We start from the raw sequence: 23,981 nt of genomic DNA, 5'->3' as shown, positions 1-23,981 counted from the left end.
TGAGTAATTCTCTCAGATTTGACCTAACGTCAACGGTTTTGCCTGCAGGGGGCAAAAACTGCAAAAATAGCCGATTTTTTCGGAAACAGTTTTTCTGCAATAACTTTTGACCCAAGCCTTGTACGAGCTTACTTTTACCGGCATCGTGTTCCTCTCGTCAAGACGCATCGAATGAACTATAACTTGACCTTGAAAGGTCAACTTGAAAATTTGACCTCAGGTCAAGGTCATGACCTGACCGGAAAGGGTCATGTTGCATATCAGTCGATCCGTATCGTCGAGCTGAACACATCTAAGGCGTTTTCATCGCTCTAGCATGCCTCTATCAAAAGTTATTTGCGAAAAACTGTTAGATACCATTCGTGACCTAAGATGACCTCAGGGCATAAACAAGGGTCACGGACACCATTTTCATGTTCAGTGTGTCTAAACCACTTGTAATTCGGTGTTTGGGAGTGTTTATAATGTCTTTCATCCAAAAGAGGCGCATTTCAATTTTCTCCCATTGACTTATAATGGGGAGGTCGCAAAATTGACCTGACCTTAGGTCATCGATATCAAAATTCTGAGATATACATTTTGTACATGCTATTGCTCTTAGCAATCGCTGAAAGTTTCAAAGCGATCGGTCACTCGGTGTAGCTATGACAGACATTGAAAGTTTTTATGAGGTGAGGTCACTTCAAGTGACCTGGTGACCTGACCTTGAATGACCTTGGTCTGAAATTTTCACAACATGTGTAGAATTGATGTATGATAAGGTGTACCAAAAACGGCGGCGCTCCGCGCCGCCGTTTTTGAGATATTCGCGAAAAACCACAAGGGGGGGTGTTCAAACACCCCCCCCCCCAGCAGGGCGCGGGTTAAAAAAAGACTGTTGTTGGCACGTGTTTATGGCGCGGCAGCTGGTAGTTGGCGGTGTTTCGCGTGGTGTGGCATCACTGGCGGATCTGGGGGGAGGTGGGGGGGGGGGGCACGGGAGCCTGAGGTGCCCCTGACAGGCCCGTGGTGCCCTTGCTAGGCCTGTGGTGCCCCTGGACCCTGGCAGGCCTGTGGTACAGTCCACAGCAGAAGTAATGTGGGGTTTCAGTCATGGGTATGTTCTGCTTCTGAAGCTTAGGAACGATTAGCCAGACTACAATGAAACTTTGAATGTAGCTTATATGTATCGTCACCCTTGCAGCTGCAACTTTAGCTATTGACATCTTCTTTTCAATCACTTCGCATTAAACAATCGCCAGTCAAAGCCAACCGTTGAGTTTGGTAAAACCCTACATTACTTTAGCGGTGGGCTGTACCTCTGGCGGGCCTAGGGTGCCCCTGCTAGGCTGCTGATGCCCCTGGGACCTGACAGGACTGTGGTGCCCCTGACAAGCCTAAAGTGCCCCCAACAGGCCCGTGATGCCCCCGACAGGCCCAAGGTGCCCCTGCGTGATGCCGTGATGCCTGCGAGGCCGGTGGTGCCCCCTGCGAGGCCGGTGGGGCCCCTGACAGGCCCATGGTGCCCCTGCTAGACCGGTGGTGCCCCTGGCAGGCCTGTGGTGCCCCTGCTAGGCCGCTGGTGCCCCTGAGCCCTGACAGGACTGTGGTGCCCCTGACAGGCCCAAGGTGCCCCTGCAAGGCCGGTGGTGCCCCTGTAAGGCCTGTGGTACCCCTGCTAGGCCTCTGGTGTCCCTGACAGGCCCATGGTGCCCCTGCGAGGCCGGCGGCGCCCCTGGCAGGTCTCTGGTGTCCCTGACAGACCTGGGGTGCCCCTAACAAGCCTGTGGGGCCCCTCACAGGCCCGTGGTGCCCTTGCTAGGCCTGTGGTGCCCCTGGCGGGCTGGTGGTGCCCCTACTAGGCCGGTGGTGCCCCTGACAGGCCTGTGGTGCCCCCGGGCACCAAGGGGGTCATGACCCATGTGGCCCCCCTTGGATCTGCCACTGATGCATAATATATTGATTTGTAAAGGCGTTATGGCTTATGCAATATGCAATTGCAGGCACTTGGTATCCCTCACTTATCCCTCATTGGGGCTCTGGCGGGCTCCTGAGGGCCCACGTCTATCTCCGGGAGCCCATATAGACAGGCTCCTTTGGGTCCTTTCAGTACACTATAGCATAAGAGGTCTCCATGCGAGTCCTATACATACATCTGAGGGCGTAGCCGTACCCTGATGTCTGAGGTACCCAACTGCAGCTCCAATGGTCTCTTCTTACACTGGCGGATCCAGGGAGGGGGCATTTAGGGCCATGCCCCCTTCCCAGAGGCCTAAAGTGGCCCGTTTTCCCCCTCCCCCAAACGATAATGAAACATAGTTCAATCAGGGCGAGGCCCAGGAGCCGAGTTAGACAGGGCTGTTTTACCACCTCCCGGCCCGCAAAGGGACCCAAGCACTGACTCGAAGCGGGTTAAAGAGACCCTCCCACCTTCAAAAAAGTTAATGAATTGGCATGAAAGTGATGTCGCTAGGTTCAGAAAGGGCGAAAACGAATATCTACCAAATTTTATCGAAAAATATTCACCGGTTTTCAAGAGATTAGACTTTTATTTTTGTTTACTTTTTGGGATATCCGCTGCTGTTCCTAGCGACTTTATTTGAAAGTGCGGCATTTGTTGCGCGCAAAGCAGCCTATACCACCGCATGCTACCAAACGTTGTAGTAAAATATTAAAAAATCATTAGATCTCCGCTAACGTCACACATTCAGAGGGGTATCCAAAAGCATTAGCCCCTCTGAATCAAAATGCTGCAATTTTGAAATTCAATATTTCCGATTTAAGGCATTTCTCGATGTTGTGAGTGCGTGCCGAAACCGGTAATTGTGAGCCAGGGACCCCATTTTGGCTATCTCAGCTCAAATCTAATGTTAAGGTGGGAGGGTCCCTTTAACTGGTCGATAAAAACAATGGTAAGTGTTTACAAAGTAATATAAAGGCATGGGTCGGGTGGGCTACCATTTATATATTTTTCTTTTTAGTTAAAAAAAAAATACATAGTGTCAGGGCTGTGACGAAAAATAAGTGGCCTAAATCCGATGAGAAAACAGGATTTGGGGGTACCCTAGGTTTGGCTCCTGCATGAGTTGCCCCCCCCCCCAAAACGCAAGCCTGGATCCGCCAGTGAGTTCACTGGCGATTGACACCCCCCCCCCCCTCTGTCACAGGTGCTGCGGATCCACAACATCACGTACGCCAACCAGGGCCAGTACGTGTGCGTCGCCAAAAACGTCATCAACGGCAACGAACGGCGCGTCCAGGGCGACGCCGTCGACGTCGAGGTCGTGGGTGAGTCGGGAGATGGGAACGGAAAAGATAGGGAGAGGGAGAGAGAGTCGATATAGAGGGATATTAGCGAATATCAAGCAATTGATATATTTATGTATTTGTTGCTCATTAGTAATTCCTCATTGGTCACGAAAGCGAAGTGTTTGCTCTATTTTACTTTTGCCAATTATTATATCGATGAATGATTATTTGCAATACATTATTTATGAAACAGCTGACGGCTGGTAAGCTTTCTCTGGTAGGTATACATTTCATGTTTGGCCTCCGAAACTGGATACCTCTCCTCCACTCTCGCGAGCGGAGGGCCATCTCCCTTCCCCGACCCTGTCGACCCGGTATCGGCTCCGTTATGTCGGCGTGCCGTGTCCAAACTACGGACCTACTGTTCGGCAGCCACTGCCGATAACAGCCGCGTGACGTCACACCGGCGGCAGTGACGTCAGACGCATGGGGTGGTATGGGCCGCCACTGCACCGCCACAATGGGACCTATGGGCCGGTCCGGGCCGCCGGCTGGCCGATATTGGCCCCGGCGGTGTGGCGGTCACGCCGGGCCCGTCTCCCCGACCGCCGATCACCCGGCTCTGATTTGACGGGGCGGCGCCGCGACAAATGCCTCCTGTCGCTATCGACGGCCGCCGATGGCCCGCCGTGGCGCGGCTCGGGGTGACGTCTGTGTCTGAGTGGCCTCCGACAGGCCCGGGGACCCTCGCAGATCCCATACGGTCGGACGGAGAGACCGCCGGCACGGACCGGGTCAGAGACAGAGACCGGCGACACGGACCGGGTCACAGACAGAGACCGGCGACACGGACCGGGTCAGAGACAGAGAGACCGGCGACACGGACCGGGTCAGAGACAGAGACCGCCGGCACGGACCGGGTCAGAGACCTCAGACCGGCGACACGGACCGGGTCAGAGACAGAGACCGGCGACACGGACCGGGTCAGAGACAGAGACCGGCGACACGGACCGGGCCAGAGACAGAGAGCGACGCGGACCGGGTCAGAGAGACCGGCGGCACGGACCGGGTCAGAGAGACAGAGACCGGCGACACGGACCGGGCAGAGACAGAGACCGGGCAGAGACAGAGACCGGCGGTCCAACGCTCCTCCGGCACGGTCGGGGCCCGTGACGCGCCACTTGATGGCAAACAAACACACACGGCCTTATTGCCGAGCCTGTCAGTCGGGCGGCGCGCGATCGTCGCTAATACGGCGCCCGATCGCCGCTAATATGATGCAAATACGGAGCACAAACACGGACCAGTTCCAGCCTCCCCGGCCTGTCAGACCGGAGCGGCGGTAGAGAACCGTCACGGCGGACCTCGGGAACCGTCGGGGGACCCCTGGGGACCGTCACAGGACCGTTGGTCTGTCCGTGATTCGAGGGTCTGCCAAAAGGCCACCGATGGCCATGGAACCATTGGAGATCGTCTTGGACCATCGCTCGTGAGGATTACTGGGATGGGATCCTTAAGAAAACTATCATAGAACCGCCGAGAACCGCCCGGCGGTCTCAGCGCGCGGTCCGCGGCGGTCTCAGCGCGCGGTCCGCGACCCGGCGGTCTCAGCGCGCGGTCCGCGGCCCGGCGGTCTCGGCGCGCGGTCCGCGGCGGTCTCAGCGCGCGGTCCGCGGCGCCCGGCTGATTGGCGCCCGTGCCGCTGATTACGGCTCGTTCTGCAGCCGACTGGTGTAAATGATCCGCTGCCGGGCGGCAGACAGGGGTAGCCGCCGTGGACGCGGCCCGCTGCCGGAGGGGCGCCGATCGGTACTTATTGTTGCGTGATGTGACCATGTCAACACCAAATGACCAATGGTGGTCGCTCCATCTGTGGATTGTTTTTGCAGTAAATTGTCCTCCCTGCTCCTCTTGTTCTCTTTTCACCGAAGTGTTCCTTTCACTCTCCATGCTCTTGTCAGTTCCGGAAGCGTCAGGCATCCCCAAGGTGACCCCCTCCCTCCCGTTCCCTGCAGGGCCCCCTCAGGTGCTGCGGCGTCAGGCGACCCCCGAGGTGACCCCGTCCCTCCCTCCCGTTCCCTGCAGGGCCCCCTCAGGTGCTGCGGCGTCAGGTGACCCCTGAGTGACCTCCCTCCCTCCCGTTCCCTGCAGGGCCCCCTCAGGTGCTGCGGCGTCAGGTGACCCCCGAGGTGACCTCCCTCCCTCCCTCCCGTTCCCTGCAGGGCCCCCTCAGGTGCTGCGGCGTCAGGCGACCCCCGAGGTGACCCCCTTCCCCACCTGTTCCCTGCAGGGCCCCCTCAGGTGCTGCGGCGTCAGGCGACCCCCGAGGTGACCTCCCTCCCTCCCTCCCGTTCCCTGCAGGGCCCCCTCAGGTGCTGCGGCGTCAGGCGACCCCCGAGGTGCTGGCGGAGGAGGGCCGGGAGGCGGTGCTGGAGGTCACATTCTGCAGTGACCCGCTGCCCACACTCAGTGTGTGGCACTGGGGCAGCCTGCAGCTGCAGACCGGCCACAGCCAGGGCCGCTTCGTCGCCGAACAGGTCACCCAGGTGAGCCGGACGGCAGAGGACAGTAACACCGCCGCGCCGGGGACCAGGGCAGGCAGACAGAGCAACTGTTTCCCAAAGGGGATGAAGACCTAAGGGGGTAGGCAGATGGGGAAACAGGGCAGACAGGTCAATCAGAACACCCGGTGGATGGGTCGAGGGACTGGTCGGGCGAGATTTCGAAGGTCACAACTCACAGATGTAGCAATATAATACCAGCAGTATCCGCTATCCAGATCGGTTACAGTGTACAATAAACTGTCAGCCTACATATTAGTTATATCGTCGGTATATTGTATTCACATACCCCGAGGTACGGTTATGGCATGCGTGCTCAGGGTGAGGTGAATGTGCGGTGAGTTGTAAGAATGGATAAGAGCTGTAAGAAGGCGGGCTCACGTGTTCACCTGGCCCACTCCTGGCGGTGGTCTGGGGCGTCCGTGGTGCCGCTCGTTAACTCTGGTCGAATCAAGTCGACCCGGCTGACCGGCCCATTGTTCCCCGCCGCCGTTCGCGGATCTGCCGCCGCCTCTATTTCTGTCGTCCTCAGCGGCGGACGGACGTAATGTCGTTTGGTCGGCCGTCATTTCCCGTCGAGTCGCCATTTAGCGGACACAGCCGGTCGCGCTGTCGGCGCCGCGCGATGAGTCGCAGCCGACGTCAGGTGTCATCGCTGAATGGTGTACCAGAGCGAGGCCTAGAGGGCGGGCGGAGGTGCTCCGTCCTCCGTCCGCAGGACACCAGCGAGGACTGTTACGTGGCGCAGAGCTGGCGTTACTGACCGTCCCTCCGTCCCCAGGACTCCATCACGTGGCGCAGAGCTGGCGTTACTGACCGTCCCTCCGTCCTCAGGACTCCAGCGAGGACTGTTACGTGGCGCAGAGCTGGCGTTACTGACCGTCCCTCCGTCCCCAGGACTCCCGCGAGGACTGTTACGTGGCGCAGAGCTGGCGTTACTGACTACTGACCGCCCCTCCGTCCACAGGACTCCAGCGAGGACTGTTACGTGGCCCGGCTGAGGCTGCAGGGAGTGGAAGCAGCCGATGAGCGAGACTACCTGCTGAAGGTGCAGAATGACCGCGGATCCGACCAGTACGGCGTCTCGCTCCGGGTCAAAGGTGAGGTCAGAGGTCACTACAGGCCACCGCTCCAGCGAAGGGGTCGCCGCTCAGGACAGGGCAAGGAAGGCGAGGGCGCCAGCGTTTGTTTATGTGAGAAATACTCTGTGTGCTACATTTCTTGGCGATGGCTGCATGACGATACTCGCAAAAAAAGAAAATAGAATAAAAATAAGATATAATTGAATTACAGCAAATACATGTTGTAAAATCTGCGTAAAAAGAAACGTATTTGGAAATTCGGAGTATTCGGTATTCGTATTCGGAGTAGTAATTTATGTGCTAAACCAGATTCGACGAGCCTATGTTTATGGCTAAGTTCGTGACTTTTCGCTTTGCATGTGTTTTTTTTTTCAAAATAAGAATTAAATGCTTTTGTCCTACATGCGGTGATAACCACCCTTCTTTCATCACGTTTTACTTGAAAAGAGAAAATTCTGATCCTTGCATTTTGTATTTGTTATGTTTAAGGTCATGCACCCAGCGAGTCGTGTTTATTAATTTTTGCCAAGATTTTTGTGTTAGCCTGATGGCCGGTCGCCACTGCCTGACGTCGCCACCGTCGCGCCCGGGTCCGTCGGTAGCTGCTATGGCCGCTGTTTCAGGGTTTCGTCTGCTTACAGAGCCGGTAACCATGGCAACGCTCATCAGCCTCGTGTGCGGCTGCCTGGTGGCGCTCGTCCTCGTCGTCGCCCTGCTCTTGTACGCCTTTAAAAAGGAGAAGTGGTGCTTCTCGCGTGAGTACTGGGCGGCGGATGGGTGGGCGGTGGGGATTCAGCGCACATAATGCACGCATAACGGTGGAGGAGCGCACCCGACGGACTGATTATCGGTAACACAACTCTTCTTCAGTTATTCACTGTAGCTACTTTGATGCAAGTTACTGCCACCACTGAACTATGCGCACTTCTTGATTCCGTCAATCCTGGGTTTCTCGTGCTGGCGTCTGTCGCTTTTCATGCTATCTGTCTAGTCTGCCTATTGGCAATTATTGCCTTCTGAGTACGTAGTGTTTAACTGCCTTCCACCGGTCGCTACCGGTTCTATAGGCGTCGCAGCGACGACGGAGCCTCATCCGAGCAGGGACCTGCTGTTTGCCTTCTCACCAGCCACGCATCCACCGCCGCCTCACGTCCTCAAGTAGATGGCGCCACCACCTCTCCGACAGAGGTCACCACTAGCGCCGGAACAGATGTCGCCACCATAATGTGGCGTAGCCCGTCCTCGTGCTTTGTACAATGGCGGAAATTTGAACTGAGCTGTGAACTTGAGTGTGTGGCGGTTGTTCACCCGACGGTCTTGGAGTGCTGTGGTGAAAAGCGGTTACTAAATAATTTACAAAGTAGCTTGTATCAAGTACCTACAGATTGCGACTTTAGTCCCATGCCACATGTTCGTGTGACCTTAGCAGAGGTGTTGTAACAGGCGCAGCGCGATTAGTCAGAAGGACCAGTATTTTTATCATTTTGGCCAATGGTCCGAGTAGTCGCTATAGTGCGCCACCACAGCTGTCCAGGCCACACACCCACGCTAATGCACGTGAGCCTGCTCCTGGGGCTCACGACTTACTCATGACTTATAATGGTGACCGTCCAGCCCGGAGCAGGGTTTGGGGATGAGGACTCCTCAAGTCCTCACCTCTAGTCACTGACGAGGCTATGTGCATCATGAGGATAGCTAGATAAGCGGGATTATAGGCCCTGGCCGTAGGATGAAGCAGCGCTGCTTTCATACGCCACGATGTCCGGGTAGCTGAAACGGTGTGGATGGACTGCGCGAATGTCTATGCATCGTTTGGGCAGATTATTGCTGTTACGTGGACGCCATTAGCAAAGAGCAACGGTGTACCCATAAACCGAAAGTGGCATTGAGTCCTGCCGTCCAGTAACAGCAGTGAGATGTGATGCTCGTCAGTTATGTGTGCTGATACTGGCGCCCAAATAGCAGTCGTGAGGTCCGACACCGCTGAGAAGTAGCCGGTGCTACGCCAGACGTTCACGAGGGTATATACAGTGGCAGACGGACGCAACTTCCCACTGTATCCCTCCCCCTAGAAGAAACAATATGTAGTACCTAGCAGTTCGGACAGCTGCCGCAGCTCTGTTCTGGGGCGCCCGACGGCTGCCACTGGCGCCCAGGAGGCCCTCACTGCACATAAACCAGTAAAACGCCTTTTGGGCGAAGAACGAGCGAGCGAGATAGTGAGCCCTGCACGTGCGGAAGGGCGAGAGGGATACTTCCAACGGGCTTGCGCAAAGCACCCTTCTAACCGGTCGCTAGCGGTGTGCCAAATTTGAACGCAATCGGCCCAGCCGTTCCTGAGATCTGGATGCGGCATTCTGCACGTGCGCACGTGCAAACGGGGTCCAAATGACTTTTGCACGGCACCCTACTAACCGGTCCCCAACCGTGTAATAAATTTGAGCGCAATCGGCCCAGCCGTTCTCGATATCTGGAAACGCCCCCTGCACGTGCGCACGTGCAGTAGCACCCTAACCACAACACATGGGAATGCATTGCGTGGTGGGTGCCTACCGGTATGCCAAGTTTCGGCGAAATCGCCCCAGTAATTACCGAGTTACTGAAATGGGAACAAATTTGGCACCTCTTCTTTTTGTATTTTGCACGTGCAGTGGGGGTCACTCACATAGATCAAGAGTATCCGACCTTTGGTAGAAGGGATGCAGCTACCCTATAAAAATTACCGCAAGACAATCGCTCAAGCCGCTGCTGAGATATGGGCCTCTCAAAATCATTACTTTTGCAAAACTGCTTGAACACCCTTGACTTTTCACGTGGCACGTGCCACGACGGTCACTGAGATGTATCAAAAATAGTCAATTACGGGGTAGAAGGGATGGGGTTACCCAGCAAAAAAGACCGCAGGCCAATCGGTCCAGCGGTTGCTGAGATATAAGCCTCTCAAAAGCGTTACAGGCCGGGCCGGGCCGGGCCGGGCCGGGCCGCTCATACTGAGATTTTCCCGTTATATTGAAAAGACTTCGCTTCGCTCGCTGCGCTCGCTCGCTCGTAATAACTATGGTATTAGAAGGTTGTAAGTGTCAGATTAAAAAGTATTTTAAGAGAAAGTATGACGTTTCTTATTTTTTAAAGACAAATTATTCGACCTTTATGTTATTTTTACTGTAGCTTTTATAAAATATCAAAAATTAGCACATTTTTGAATGTGGAAACGTTTTTTTTTCCTCTTTTTGCAACAGGGCAGCAGTACTTGTAGTACCTGTAACACGACACCCACCGAAAAGGTATTGTCCTTTTCTATAAAAGTCGCAGTGTATGGCGCTTGTGTCACACATCATAACGGCGCTTCAGTTTTTGAATGTTATGGCCTTGGTCATTGCTTGTTTGTTAGTGTTTTGAGCATTCGGACTTGTTCTCAAGAAGATTAGGTATTTAGGACTCGATTGCGGCCAATGAAGTCAGGTGGAACCAGCTACGAAATATTATGTTGTCCGTTACTTTAAATTTGGGCTCACCAGTATCCAAAGAAGGGTAATGTACCTAATTGTTTCGATTTATCATAGAAATATTTTCCCATATACTAAGAATTAAAACAATTAATACCCAGCTGCTCCAAACATAAAGAGGGAGGCTGTGTCTTCGTCCGCTCCTTATTTACAAATAGAATTGCTGCAACTTAATTTTGTATGACATTAACCCGTGCCGTGCCCATCAGTTTTTAATAATTTCCAAAAGTACAGGGGAAAACTTCATAAGAAAACCCTTTATAGACAAATGGAACGTAAGGGCAGCGACCAAGTAAAGTGAACATGTCTAATATTGGTAAATGTTTAGGTACTTACCCACCTATCCATGCTTCTATCCTCAGGATACTAAAATCCTTCTCCTCCACGCCGCAACCCCCCTCCGGGCTGGACAGGTAACTTTATCTCATGCGGGCTGCTCCCTTGGAGCGGCACCGCTGCTCCTGAGGGAGCGCACCCCGTAGCCGGGTGCAGTGAGTGCCTTGGGGCTGGGTGGCCTGTCCTCTGGATGGGCTCAGCCCCGGCGACTGACTAGGGTGCCTGCCCAGACCAATGTCTCCCCCTAATTCCTATCATCCCTCCGGCTCTGAAATGGTCTTGTCGACCGAAAGGGCCTAACCCAACAAAACAAACAAACAAACAAAAATAGGTACTTACCGCTTTTTGGTATACACCTGCAAGTTTAAAAAATATATATTTTTTGGATTTGCTGCTAAAGGGATTTCAATAATTTCACCGTACATTGTGCACTGTGCAATGTACATCCTCAAAGTTATCTTACGGATGGGCTTGGCAAGTGCCAGATAGTCCGCGCATTAATGCGGCAATACGATATAGCCTTGCCGCTGTTAGGCCTCATAACACCGGACTTGCGGCATTACATGCTAACAACCCAAATGGCGCCCGACACTCCGAACCGCATCCTACATTCGCGGCGCTGAATAATGAGCGTTATCTATATTTTTAGCATACGGTTTGTGTCAGGTCCTTTAGAACGTGTGCTGAGTGTTCAATGTGCAGGGTTACAGCTGTTGGTGCCGGCGCATCATTCTACTTGCTGTGTCACCTATCTGTCTTCTGTGAGGGGCAGGCATTTAGTATCGATAACCACTGTCGCCGGCGCTGTGTCCGTGACTGAGGCTCCTTCACGCTGCTGATTGATTTTGTTTTGGTTGATCGGGCTTGCTAGAAATGCCCTTCAACACTGTGTCACATGTAATGATGCCATTGTAATAAACTTGTTACGTAAATTAGGTACCTTTTTGCATGCTGTATCGAGGATTGTGCTCAAAGGTAACGCCATTATGACTACTTCAAGTAGAAGATCGCATGATTATGTAATTCCATGCGGTACCGTTTACCGATACCAAGACTTGTATAGCGTTGCAAACTTTATCTATAGGTAGACCGGGCGCCACTGTTTTGGTTTAGACAACCCATCTTTTCATGCATAATGACCCTTTTCGACATCACCACGGTAACCTATCGCTTTACTTTGTTGCAGAGAAGGGTGGATTTAAGCCGACGGATTTAGAAAGGTGAGCTCGCTGGTCCTATATAGTTTCAACCGTATAGGCATGCGAGTATAGATGAGAATGCTTTCTGGTCGAAACTTTCACGATGTCCTAAATGTCGAGCTTTACGTTAGTGTGGTGTCTCAAACTATAGCTGATCGTGTGTTAGAATATGTCGGTGTGAGGTCTGAGAGAGTGCTAACCCAAGTTCTGCCCGTTTCGTGGCATGTCTGGATGAAATAGATCGAAATTGAAGTGCACGAATAGTGAAACTTGGAACTGTTGTCCAGTAGTTATTTCGTTCTTGCATCGAACTTTGCCTGTCACTTATTGCAAAAAATTGCAACTGCGATAAAAATATAACTTTTGAGAGAGAAAAAACACAATGTAAATTGTAATGCATCATTTTATTTATGCTAAAACTATTACCGCCAACACATTCGTCCAAATAGGGCAATGCAAATTTATTTCGTTCGGTTTTGTTGCTTGCGTGTTTACATAAAACTGGTAAGATATACTTATCAGAGGTGAACTATCTATTAACCGCTCGCCTAGCTCGCACCCATATGCTCGCATGAAGGCGCTGGCATCTTGTGTTGGTTGTACCGTGTGGCCGATACTGTAGCGTGTGCACCCGGTGTTGCAGTGAAAAGAGCGAGGTAGAGAGCCGCACTGGGGAGAGTGGCGCGCGCCAGGGTCTGGGCGCCATCCCTCCGGACGCCCTCTACTCGGGCCCCAAAAAGTCGGCAGCCGGAGCGCTCCACACAAACGGCCACGGTAGTAACGGCCGCGCCGCCAGCGGCGACCCGCACAAGGTGAGCTTTCTCCACCGACCGCGTGGTGGCAGCACTAAGTGCATGATATCGGTCATCGCCGCTGTCCAAAAGGTTGGTCGTAGAACTTCACGAGTATTCCAAGTTGACTTTCATTGGCTACATTGGAATAAATTTCTTTCGAGCGTTTTTTTTGTGAACGGTCTAATGGTCACAACTTCTCTTCCTCTTGGTCTCTAATGCGAGCCGTGTTTGATTTCCGCAGTACCGTGGTGAAGACGGAGACTGCGGGCAAAGCGATAGTTCGCGAGGAGGCATCATCTACGCCGACCTCCAGCTGCCAAAAACCTCCAACAACGGCTCCATGAGGAAGCACCGACACGAGCGACACCTACCGTACCAGGACCAGAGACACCTACCGGGCTCCAGCAGAAGCGAGCCCACCCGAACCGAGTACGCCGAGATCAAGTTCGTGCCGAAAATCGACGAGCGCGCGGATATATAGACTTGGCTCCATATCGCAGGGAGCTGTTCCGGCTCGGACACAGTATGCGGCGGTGTGTGGGCGCCGGGCGGTGCGCAGCGGCGGCAGTGGTGCTGTACAGTACAGTAACGCGCCGGTCGGTCCCGGCACCACCGTCCCAGCGGAGGTTACGGGGACGCCGTCCACCTCTGTCCCGTCCCACGCGGGACCTCCGGAGTCGGCGTGTGTTACGCGCCGTGGCTGCGAGCCCGGCACCGGTGACAATCAGAGTGGGAGCGCTGACCGGCGCGCCAGTGACGAGGCGCTGCCGCCAGCGCTCAGCTCCCACAGCGGAGACAAAGTGCAGACTGAACATTGTACAAAGCAATAATGTGGCGTGAGCTTAGAGCGGGCGGCGCGGCGTTCCGGCTCGGCAGTCAGGCCACCAGGAGGTCGGAGGTGTACGCCCCGCGGCGCCGCGCGGTGAGCGAGGCAGTGATCTCTCTCTGACGCCCGTCCCGCGCCGCCCCAGACCCTGCGAGCAGTGCGGTGCGCTCGCGGACAAACCCCCTCACCTCCTCCCGGGGTCGTGAAGGACGCTTCACCCCAGACACCAGGACGGCGGATCTGACGCCCGAGCCGCGCGGTGACGCTGCGATGCCAGTGTGAACTGTCCTTTACCGATACAGAGCGGTGGCCGCTACTTCAGTGCCAGGGATAGACTGGGCCGGGACCGATGCTGCGAGATTAACTGGGAGCGTACCATGTAGTTACCATCTTTGTAACTTGTTTTCCGTTATCTGTCAGCGTAAGTCAGCTAACTGAATACCGGTGACAAATGTGCACGCCAGTCGTCGGCAGAGAAGCTCAATTGATTAAAGGGACCCTCCCACCTTCAAAAAAGTTGATGAATTGGCACGAAAGTGATGTCGCTCGGTTCAGAAAGAGCGAAAACGAATATATACCAAATTTCATCGAAAAATATTCACCGGTTTTCAAGATATTAGACTTTTACTTTTGTTTACTTTTTGGGATCTCCGCTGTTCCTAGGGACTTTATTTGAAAGTGCGGCATTTGTTGCGCGCAAAGCAGCATATACCACCGCGTGCTACCAAACGTTTTAGTAAAAGATTTAAAAATCGTTAGATCTCCGCTGACGTCATAAATTCTAAGGGGGCATACCAAAGCACTAGCCCCTTAGAATCCGAAAACTGCAAGTTTGAAATTCCATATCTCCGAATTAAAGCATTTGTCGATGTTGTGAGTGCCCAAACCGGTATTTGCAGGCCATGGCCATCAATTTGGCTATCTCAACTCAAAACTAATGTTAAGGTGGGAGTGTCCCTTTAACGTTCGCTGACGACGTCCGATGTTTATTATTTGGTCGCTTAAGTCTGTCTCTGGCGCAGGGCGCAGAGAGCCCCGCTGGCGCCGATTTCGGACAGAGGCGCTCACTACTGGTGAGGTCACTATTGGTTGCCCTGTGTGAGATCTGAGGAGGGCGAGCGTTGTATGGTAAGTGCCACAGGGAGAGAGTTTATGAATGTATGTCGGAAGGCGAGCGTCTGAGGGAGTGGGATTGGGGGAGGATGTCAGAGAGTGTCCGACTCAGTGGTTCGTACAACACGTGTCGTAAAGCGAGTGGTGAGTGTCTGAGAGCCTGTGAGTCCCCGAGGGAGCGTCTCGAGTCGGCAGCACTATACCACGCCCGGGGGTTCGCGCGCTGTCGCCGCCTTGCCGAGGCTCCGGGTCCGTGTGAGCTATCTCAGTGCTGCTGTGCTGATGTGCCGCGCGGCCAGTAGAGCGTCGTCCCCGTCCCGTTCGCCGCCCGACGCACCAATCTAGTCCTGTACGTATACCGTTTGCTGGCTTGCGCCGTCTGATTTGTACTCTCAGTGTCTGATATACTGTCGGCCGCTGTGGCTGAATATACCCGGCCAGTGCCGACAGCTGCCGCCGACCTGTGCAAACCGGCTGTGTAATGGAAAGCAGCGAGGGGTCATGTTAGGTACCGGTAATCTGACGTCAAGAACAAAAATAGAGGGCATTTGGAGGCGGCGCGGCGCGTCGTTTGGCGGAGCAGAAAAACTGATGAGTTGATCGTTCCAGAACCCATGGGGGAGGGGGGTGGGAATACAGGCCAGGGTGCGCAAAAAGTTCTGACACTCTAACAGTAAGCGCTCCTACGCGTGCTGCGGGTGCTTTTCGGAAACCCAATAGCCGCACACAATATCTTCAATAATCCTGCTACACAGGCATGTGTCGAACAAAGCACACCTTAACGGCCAGTCATGGAGGCAGGCTAAACGTCACATTGTCGTTGGATACCCGCGCGCGGCGGCCGAATCGGGCATGACTGTTGGGCAGGTTCCGATGAAATTCGGAGCCCCCTGCGAACAAATACGCGTATCAAAGCCAGATACGAATAGGGGAGGTCTTGGAGGATGCCCCCAGGTCAGACCGGTCACGTTATTGAGTCTTTCCACTTATGATTGCCTTAGATTGAGGTTTCAATTCAACTTCAGTTAAGCAAATTACGTTAATGTCATTTTTACTCAATGTGCTACGTCACTGTGTCTAGCAGCTCAAATTACTCAAATTAATATCAATATAAAAGTCTACGATTCAAATCCTTTTCTATTCTCTCCAAAACCATTCTCTATCTAGCCACATAACATTCTCAATTTCTTGTGACACACATTCTCTGCACGTACACTTTTGACAAACATACTCTTTTTCTGTAGAGCTTAAATAAATGCGCACCTCCCGTTAGCAATCACAATCCTCTTTGGATATTCTACATTCTCCCCCGGGGTGGAATTCATTCCTCAGGTAGAGAGGCCGCCTCCAGCAGGTACAGCTTCTGAATAGGACGCCGCACGTCCCCCCGGAGGGTGTGCACGGTCGCGGCCCGGGACCGCCCGTCCCGGCCAGGGTGCAGGGTCTTCACTGTGCCCGTGGTCCAGACGAGCCGGTTGGATGACCTCTCCCCCTCGATCAGCACAACATCGCCCGGTGCCGGCTCGAGGTCCACACTTGAGGCGTTGTGACGGAAGTCTCGCAAGTTCCGAAGGTACTCGCGCTGCCACCGAGTCCACAGGCTGGTGACGATTCTCTGCTGGTAGCGGCGCCTCCGCGTCAGCTGTTCCGATTGCCTCCCGGCAGCCTCGCTCCGTTCGAAGGCACAGTGCAGAAAGTCAGCGGGTCGTAGCGGTTGAATATCATCGGGATCATCGCTGACGGGCGTTAGAGGTCTCGCATTGATCGCTGACTCCACCGAGCACAGAACGGTCTCCAACTCTTCCCACAACATCAGTGAAGATCCCAGGGTGCGTCGCAGAGCGGCCTTGGTGAGTCCCACCATCCGCTCCCAAAAGCCGCCCCACCACGGAGCGCGCTCAACGATGAAGTGTCATTTGACACCCTCTGCAGCCAGCACGGACGCAGCGCCACGGAATGTTGTGGCGTTGTCACTCATGAGGCTGGCCGGGCAGCCTCGTCGGGCGCTAAATCGGCGGTAAGCCTTCATGAAGTCCTCTGTTGTCAGCGACTTCACCATTTCCAGATGAACTGCACGAACTACTGCGCAGGTGAAGACGGCGATATACGCCTTGAGGGGGCAGGAATTTCTTCCCTGTCTCACATACAGTGGCCCTGCGAAGTCCACACCTGTTCTGCTGAAGGGCCGGGCCGGTGTGGTCCGAATGCGGGGTAGAGGGGCCGGCCTCTGGTGGCAGAACGGTCTGGCGCGGAACAGGTGACAGCTCCGACAGCTCAGCAGCACTGACCGCACCTTCTGTCGTCCCCGAACGATCCAATACCGATCACGGATGGCGCTCAAAACTTGCGGGGTGCCGGCATGACACAGCTGCTTGTGCGTCTTCTCGATCAAGAGATGTAAAAGATCTCGCGAGAATAAAAGATCTCGCTCCGTTCTTGGACGGGGAGGTCCTGAGAAAGGAAGGCAGGCTGCACTATGCTGCGCTGCCAGAGGAGGAAAAGCGGCCAATCATCATGCCACCGGATCATAGATTCGTACATCTCTTGATCGAGAAGACGCACAAGCAGCTGTGTCATGCCGGCACCCCGCAAGTTTTGAGCGCCATCCCCGAACGATCCAATACCGATCACGGATGGCGCTCAAAACTTGCGGGGTGCCGGCATGACACAGCTGCTTGTGCGTCTTCTCGATCAAGAGATGTACGAATCTATGATCCGGTGGCATGATGATTGGCCGCTTTTCCTCCTCTGGCAGCGCAGCATAGTGCAGCCTGCCTTCCTTTCTCAGGACCTCCCCGTCCAAGAACGGAGCGAGATCTTTTATTCTCGATCCAGGGGGCACGGTGTGACCGGCTTTCAGAGCCTCCACTTCTTCACTGAACTGAGAGCGTTGGGCGTCCAGTATCCAAAGTCGCTCCGCCCTCGCGAGCTCTTCTGCTGTCATGATGCCGTCTTGCTTCTCTGACGATCTGCTATTACAGATCCAGCGCAGGACGTAAGCTGTGACTCTCAGGAGCTTGTTCAAACTGCTGAACCGTTGAATATTGATCAAACGACCAATACCTGGCGCAGGCTCATAGCTGCTGGAGGCCGGAAGTGCTTGCTTTCTCTCTTCGACCTTGCATTCCGCAGGTTCCTGTTCATTTCGCATCCCCTGTGGCCATCTGATTTTCGCTTCTCTGAGCCACTCAGGTCCGTGCAGCCAGAATTCACCTTTCATTTTCTCCGCAGGCGCGCCGCGGGAAGGCAGGTCGGCGGGATTCTCCGCTCCGGGACAGTGGTTCCAGGCAGCAGGAGAGCTGAGGCTTTGGATCTCGCAGACTCGGTTCTTCACGAACACACCCCAGCGTCTGGCGTCGCTACGGATCCAGTGCAGAGCCACCATCGAGTCCGTCCAGAAGTACACGGCTTGTGGTGTCGCGTGCAGCTGCTGCCTAACATAGCAAGCTAGCCGAGCACCAATCAGGGCCGCTGTCAGCTCCAGTCTCGGCAGTGACACCGGCTGGCGAGGTGCGAGCCGCGACTTGGACATCACCAGGGCCGGCGGGCCGACTGCCTGATCCTGTTCAGCGGCTCTTGTGTACGCCACAGCAGCGTACGCCTCTTTGCTGGCGTCACAGAAGATGTGGAGCTGGTATCCGTCTTGAAGTCTGTTTCCATATGGTCTGGGCACAGAGAAGCCGTTCAGTTGATGGAGCTCCGTCAGCCATTGTCTCCAGCTCCTGCAGACACCCTCGGAAGCCCGCTGGTCCCAGGCCAGACCATCCAGCCACAGCTGTTTCAGCATCATCTTGGTGCGCACGGAGAATGGTGTAAGCATTCCCAACGGATCGAAGAAACGTGCTGACATGCGAAGAATACTCCTCTTCGTCTCTGGTGCTTCGGTAGCGAGCTCCGCGAACTTGCGCGTTTCAAACACCAACTTGTCTTGGTCTGGAACCCAGTTTATTCCTAACACCTTGCAAGCTGTGTCAGGATGGGCTCCGAGCACCTTGGTCTGTTCACCGCTGCTTATGTCTTCTGACTGGCTCACCGTCCACTTTCTCATGTTCATCCGTGCGGCTTCAAATATTTCCCTGGTTCGCTCAACCAGAGTCTGCGCCTCATCCTGAGTGTCCACGCTTGTTATCAAGTCATCACAGTAGATGTCCCTCTGTAACTTGTCAACCAGGTCCCGATCTGACTCTCCATACTGCTGCAGGTGTTTTCTGAGGGCGGCCTGCAGTAGGAACGGTGAGGGCTTGACTCCGAAAACTACTCGAGTCATCCGGTAGAGAACTGGATCTCGATCGGTGGTGTTCTCCCTCCAGAGAAACCGTGTCACATCCCTGTCTTCAGGATGGAGCGACAGCTGCAGAAAAGCTTTCTCTATGTCCGCTGTCACGCCCACGCTCTTCGTCCGGAATCTCAGGAGCACCCCTGTCAGGTCAGCGATCAAGTTGGGTCCCGCCAGGAGGTGGTCGTTCAGTGACTGATTCGGAGGGCCAGCTGCCGCATCAAACACCACTCTGACTTTATCATCCTTGTATACTGCGTGGTGAGGAAGGACGTGCACCGGTCCATCCGGAACAGCCGGCGCCTTCTCAGCATGTCCCTGCTCCAAGTAGTCTTGCATCGCATCATCATATTGCTTGAGACGCCCGTTTTTTCGTAGCTGTCTTTCACAGACCTCAAGGCGAGCCAGAGCCTGCGCTCCATTTGTCTGTATCTCTGCATGTCCGGGCTTCCAGGGCCAGCGGACTTCATACCGACCATCTGGAAGGCGGCTACAAGTATCTTCGAAGTGTTTTGTAGCGAGTTCTTCCAGTTCTCTCTTAGAGTCGCGGTCACTGACTCCTTCGCTGCTTATCCCAACGCTTTCCAGGTTCCATAGCTCTTCCAGAAGGCGATCAGTCGACTCGGCCCTGATGAAGTTCACGATACTTGGCGTCGACTCTGTGATGCTCCGGCCTGAACGTCCAGCCAATATCCAGCCGAATCGTGATCCCATGGCCACGGGTCCGTCCTCTCCCTTCTTCATTCTCCCGTCAATCACATCTTGCATGTAGTCAAGACCGATTAGGATATCGATCTCTTCGTTGAGGGGATCAGCGCTGGGCTCCTCAGCCAGTTTCAGGCCAGCTAAATGCAGATGGCCACGGAGATCTTCTTGCGTCACGGCGGGAGGTGGACTGCAGATGACTGGCATTTCGTACGCTGTCAGAGTGATTCTGCTATCCTCGTTATGTGTTGCTGATAGGATTACTTTCACCCTATCACTGGCCTGCTGCAGCCCCTGGCCGCCTCCGAAGGTGTGGACCCGCAGGTGCTCCTGGCTCAGCACCTCGCAGCCCAACTCACGCGCTGTCTTCGTCCGTATGAAAGACTGGTTGCTTCCAGAGTCCAGCATTATTCTGACAAGTCGTGCTCCTGTTGCTCCTGTCGCTTTTACCTGGGCCGTCTGCATCAGAACTGCTCCTTCCTTTCTAGTCATGTGGGTGCTAGCTGCCGTCGCTGATGCCTCCCGTACGTTTCCATCTCGCGCGCTGGAGCTGGCAGTAGATGGCAAGCTGGACCGCGGAGCGCAGACCAGCTGGTTGTGCTTCCCACCGCAAAGCGGACATCTGGGCTTGTCCTCCCTGCAGTGCGCGGCGAGGTGTCCCGGCTGAAAGCACAGGAAGCAGGCCCCACGCCGCATCACCTGCTCTCGACGCTCCGCGGCTGAGAGCGTCTGAGCCCTTCGGCACTCTTCGGTCGGGTGTGGAAACTGGCAGAACAGACAGTTCTGGCCCTGTTCTCGAGAGAAGTTCGCAGCGCTGTCGCTGAGCTAGTGGTTCTAGATGGTGCGTGCGCGGTATGGTCTTCCGTGACCGTCGCACGCCTACTCAGACTGCTGGGAGACCGATCATGGGCTTCTAAGAACCTTTGCGCATACTCAGCTAGCTCATCTAAGCAGTATGTGGCCTTTTCTCGCAAATAGATGGCGAGGGGCTTGGGACAGGTGTTCATAAACTGTTCGTGAATGATCAAGTTTTTCAGACCCTCGAATGACTGATCAGTTTTAGTCAGCGTGATCCATTTCTCTAGGTAACTAGCCAGACGAAAAATAAACTGCTGGGGGCTCTCATCCGGCTCCGGCTTGGCATCACGCATTCTTAGCCGGTAGCCTTCTCCAGTGAGGCCATACCTGTGCAGGAGAGCCGACTTCAGTTTCATGTAGTCGTTTGCGTCATCCTCCTTCATTCGGGTGTAAACTTCGAGCGCTCGACCTGACAGCAAAGCACTGAGACTGACAGCCCATTCCGATTCGTCCCATCCGTTTACTCTGGCCAGTCGCTCAAATCGGTTAAGGTAGCTGTCAAGATCATCCTTGCCATCCGTAAACGCAGGCAGTTTGGGTCGCTTGACGGCCGGCACTGAATGGGCAGGCTCGCTCGGCTGCTGCGGCTCCCTGGAACCACCGGTGCTCTCTAATTCTGCTCTCTCCAATCTCAGTCGCTCCATTTCCAGCTCATGTCGTCTTAAGAGTTCTCGCTCTTCTCTTTCTTCTCGTCTTGTCTTGTCTTCTCTTTCTTCTTTTCTCGCCTTTTCTTCTCTTTCTTCTTGTCTTGCCTTTTCTTCTCTTTCTTCTTGTCTTGCCTTAGCCCTCTCTGCCCTGTCTACTTGCTCGTTCGCGTACTTCAAGGCTGATTCGCCGCTTAAACCATACTTCTCGGCCAGTTCCAAGTATTCTTTGAGTCCTGTCACGGTCGCCATAATATTGAGTCTTTCCACTTATGATTGCCTTAGATTGAGGTTTCAATTCAACTTCAGTTAAGCAAATTACGTTAATGTCATTTTTACTCAATGTGCTACGTCACTGTGTCTAGCAGCTCAAATTACTCAAATTAATATCAATATAAAAGTCTACGATTCAAATCCTTTTCTATTCTCTCCAAAACCATTCTCTATCTAGCCACATAACATTCTCAATTTCTTGTGACACACATTCTCTGCACGTACACTTTTGACAAACATACTCTTTTTCTGTAGAGCTTAAATAAATGCGCACCTCCCGTTAGCAATCACAATCCTCTTTGGATATTCTACACACGTCCAGTCAAAACTCTGAGAATGTGACTGCCGTGTCTTCCAGGACAGCCCATCCAGGACAGCCCATGCCCACGGTCGGGCGGCAAAAAGTATCCAATCGTCTTCATTAACGCCAATTAGAAGATGAATGGGACGAAGTATGAGCGTCTCTCTCTCTCTCTCTCTCTCTCTCTCTCTCTCTCTCTCTCTCTCTCTCTCTCTCTCTCTCTCTCTCTCTCTCTCTCTCTCTCTCTCTCTCTCTCTCTCTCTCTCTCTCTCTCTCTCTCTCTCTCTCTCTCTCTCTCTCTCTCTCTCTCTCTCTCTCTCTCTCTCTCTCTCTCTCTCTCTCTCTCTCTCTCTCTCTCTCTCTCTCTCTCTCTCTCTCTCTCTCTCTCTCTCTCTCTCTCTCTCTCTCTCTCTCTCTCTCTCTCTCTCTCTCTCTCTCTCTCTCTCTCTCTCTCTCTCTCTCTCTCTCTCTCTCTCTCTCTCTCTCTCTCTCTCTCTCTCTCTCTCTCTCTCTCTCTCTCTCTCTCTCTCTCTCTCTCTCTCTCTCTCTCTCTCTCTCTCTCTCTCTCTCTCTCTCTCTCTCTCTCTCTCTCTCTCTCTCTCTCTCTCTCTCTCTCTCTCTCTCTCTCTCTCTCTCTCTCCTCTCTCTCTCTCTCTCTCTCTCTCTCTCTCTCTCTCTCTCTCTCTCTCTCTCTCTCTCTCTCTCTCTCTCTCTCTCTCTCTCTCTCTCTCTCTCTCTCTCTCTCTCTCTCTCTCTCTCTCTCTCTCTCTCTCTCTCTCTCTCTCTCTCTCTCTCTCTCTCTCTCTCTCTCTCTCTCTCTCTCTCTCTCTCTCTCTCTCTCTCTCTCTCTCTCTCTCTCTCTCTCTCTCTCTCTCTCTCTCTCTCTCTCTCTCTCTCTCTCTCTCTCTCTCTCTCTCTCTCTCTCTCTCTCTCTCTCTCTCTCTCTCTCTCTCTCTCTCTCTCTCTCTCTCTCTCTCTCTCTCTCTCTCTCTCTCTCTCTCTCTCTCTCTCTCTCTCTCTCTCTCTCTCTCTCTCTCTCTCTCTCTCTCTCTCTCTCTCTGAGACTTTATTGTGCCGGACTCTATCGAGCATTCACGCACAGGTTCGGGGTAAGTCAAAGAGGTCAGACACACACACACAGCATCACATCATGCGACATTGGGACTGCTTAATGCCTTACTTTGGCAAAGGGGTGAGTAACACATTGAAACAAATGTAATAATGTAACATAAGTCATAAGGGTACCTAGTCGTTCATGCGTTTTGTAGATATCGGTCAGTCAGAATTGACGGCTGGCCAAAGCAGCCTTGAATGAGTCGAGGGATGTGGCACCCACAGTTTCCTGTGGGAGATTGTTCCAGAGGCTGATGGTTGATGGGTTTTTACCCATCAACCATGTTTTTGGGTTTTTATGGGTTTTTATGGGTTTTTATGGGTTTAAGCAGCCTTGAATGAGTCGAGGGATGTGGCACCCACAGTTTCCTGTGGGAGATTGTTCCAGAGGCTGATGGTTGATGGGTTTTTACCCATCAAGGTAGTGAAGGTTGATCGTATATGAAGTATTGTATGGTTTATAGGGCCATTCCGACCCGTTTTAGTGGTAGGTAACTACAGGGAGTTGATTTCCCCCCCCCCCCCCATTGACTTATAATGGGGAGGTCGCGAAATTGACCTGACCTTAGGTCATGGATATCAAAATTCCGAGATCAACAAATTGTAGCTACTAATGACCTTATTAGTCAGGGGAAGGAGGCCCAATTTCGGGCCGAATAACGCAAAATTGGGTAGAGCTTAGCAAAGGGTGGTTTCTGGGACAAAAATGACCGCTGAACCCGAATCTGACCGGTGCGCACCCCTACCTAATGTTGCACCACTTCCAGAGCACGTGCAACTGCGTGGTTCTTCTTTTTGAAGAATGTTACCCTTTTTATATTTTGTATAACTGTGTGAAACTGTCCTAAACTGTCCTAAAATGAGCATTTTAGGACTGTGTGCACAGCCCTAAAATGTTCCAACTTCGCAACACCCTCAGTGCAGAGCTTTCATAGGGAGATGTAACTTACAGGACCTTATAGTATCATCGAGAGGTCTCACAATTTGTATATGTTACGGGTCATATGCTAACTTGGGCAGTATGCAAACTACCCGGGCAGTATGCATACTACCCAACAGCCCGGGCAGTATGCATACCGCCCGGGTAGTATGCATACTACCCGACCCCTTGGGCAGTATGCATACCGCCCAAAAGCTCGGGCAGTTTGCATACTGCCCGCTTTCCG

The 23,981-nt window shown here is 53.5% G+C and overlaps 1 protein-coding gene across 2 annotated transcripts in view; it reads left to right on the top strand.

The window, feature by feature from the left end:
- The window catches only part of LOC122381252 (kin of IRRE-like protein 3), a 102,731-nt gene extending 87,616 nt beyond the window's left edge, over positions 1 to 15,115 (top strand). The window contains exons 8-15 of one of the 2 annotated variants that reach the window (XM_043365219.1): positions 3,147 to 3,267; positions 5,590 to 5,774; positions 6,757 to 6,889; positions 7,513 to 7,626; positions 11,900 to 11,933; positions 12,556 to 12,724; positions 12,948 to 14,020; positions 14,492 to 15,115. In XM_043365219.1, coding sequence (XP_043221154.1) covers positions 3,147 to 3,267; positions 5,590 to 5,774; positions 6,757 to 6,889; positions 7,513 to 7,626; positions 11,900 to 11,933; positions 12,556 to 12,724; positions 12,948 to 13,187 — 996 coding nt within the window. In that variant the 3' untranslated portion in view covers positions 13,188 to 14,020; positions 14,492 to 15,115. Of the gene's footprint in view, positions 1 to 3,146; positions 3,268 to 5,589; positions 5,775 to 6,756; positions 6,890 to 7,512; positions 7,627 to 11,899; positions 11,934 to 12,555; positions 12,725 to 12,947; positions 14,021 to 14,491 lie in introns of those variants that run through there. The other variant, XM_043365226.1, reaches the window with a different exon arrangement.
- The last annotated feature ends 8,866 nt before the right edge of the window (positions 15,116 to 23,981 follow it).

The sequence above is a fragment of the Amphibalanus amphitrite genome, unplaced genomic scaffold (genome assembly GCF_019059575.1).
Source record: "Amphibalanus amphitrite isolate SeventyFive unplaced genomic scaffold, NRLGWU_Aamphi_draft 000010F_arrow, whole genome shotgun sequence".
Lineage (NCBI taxonomy): Eukaryota > Metazoa > Arthropoda > Thecostraca > Balanomorpha > Balanidae > Amphibalanus > Amphibalanus amphitrite.
Note: the sequence above shows the minus strand (reverse complement) of the source record. Positions and strands in the feature narration are given on the sequence as shown.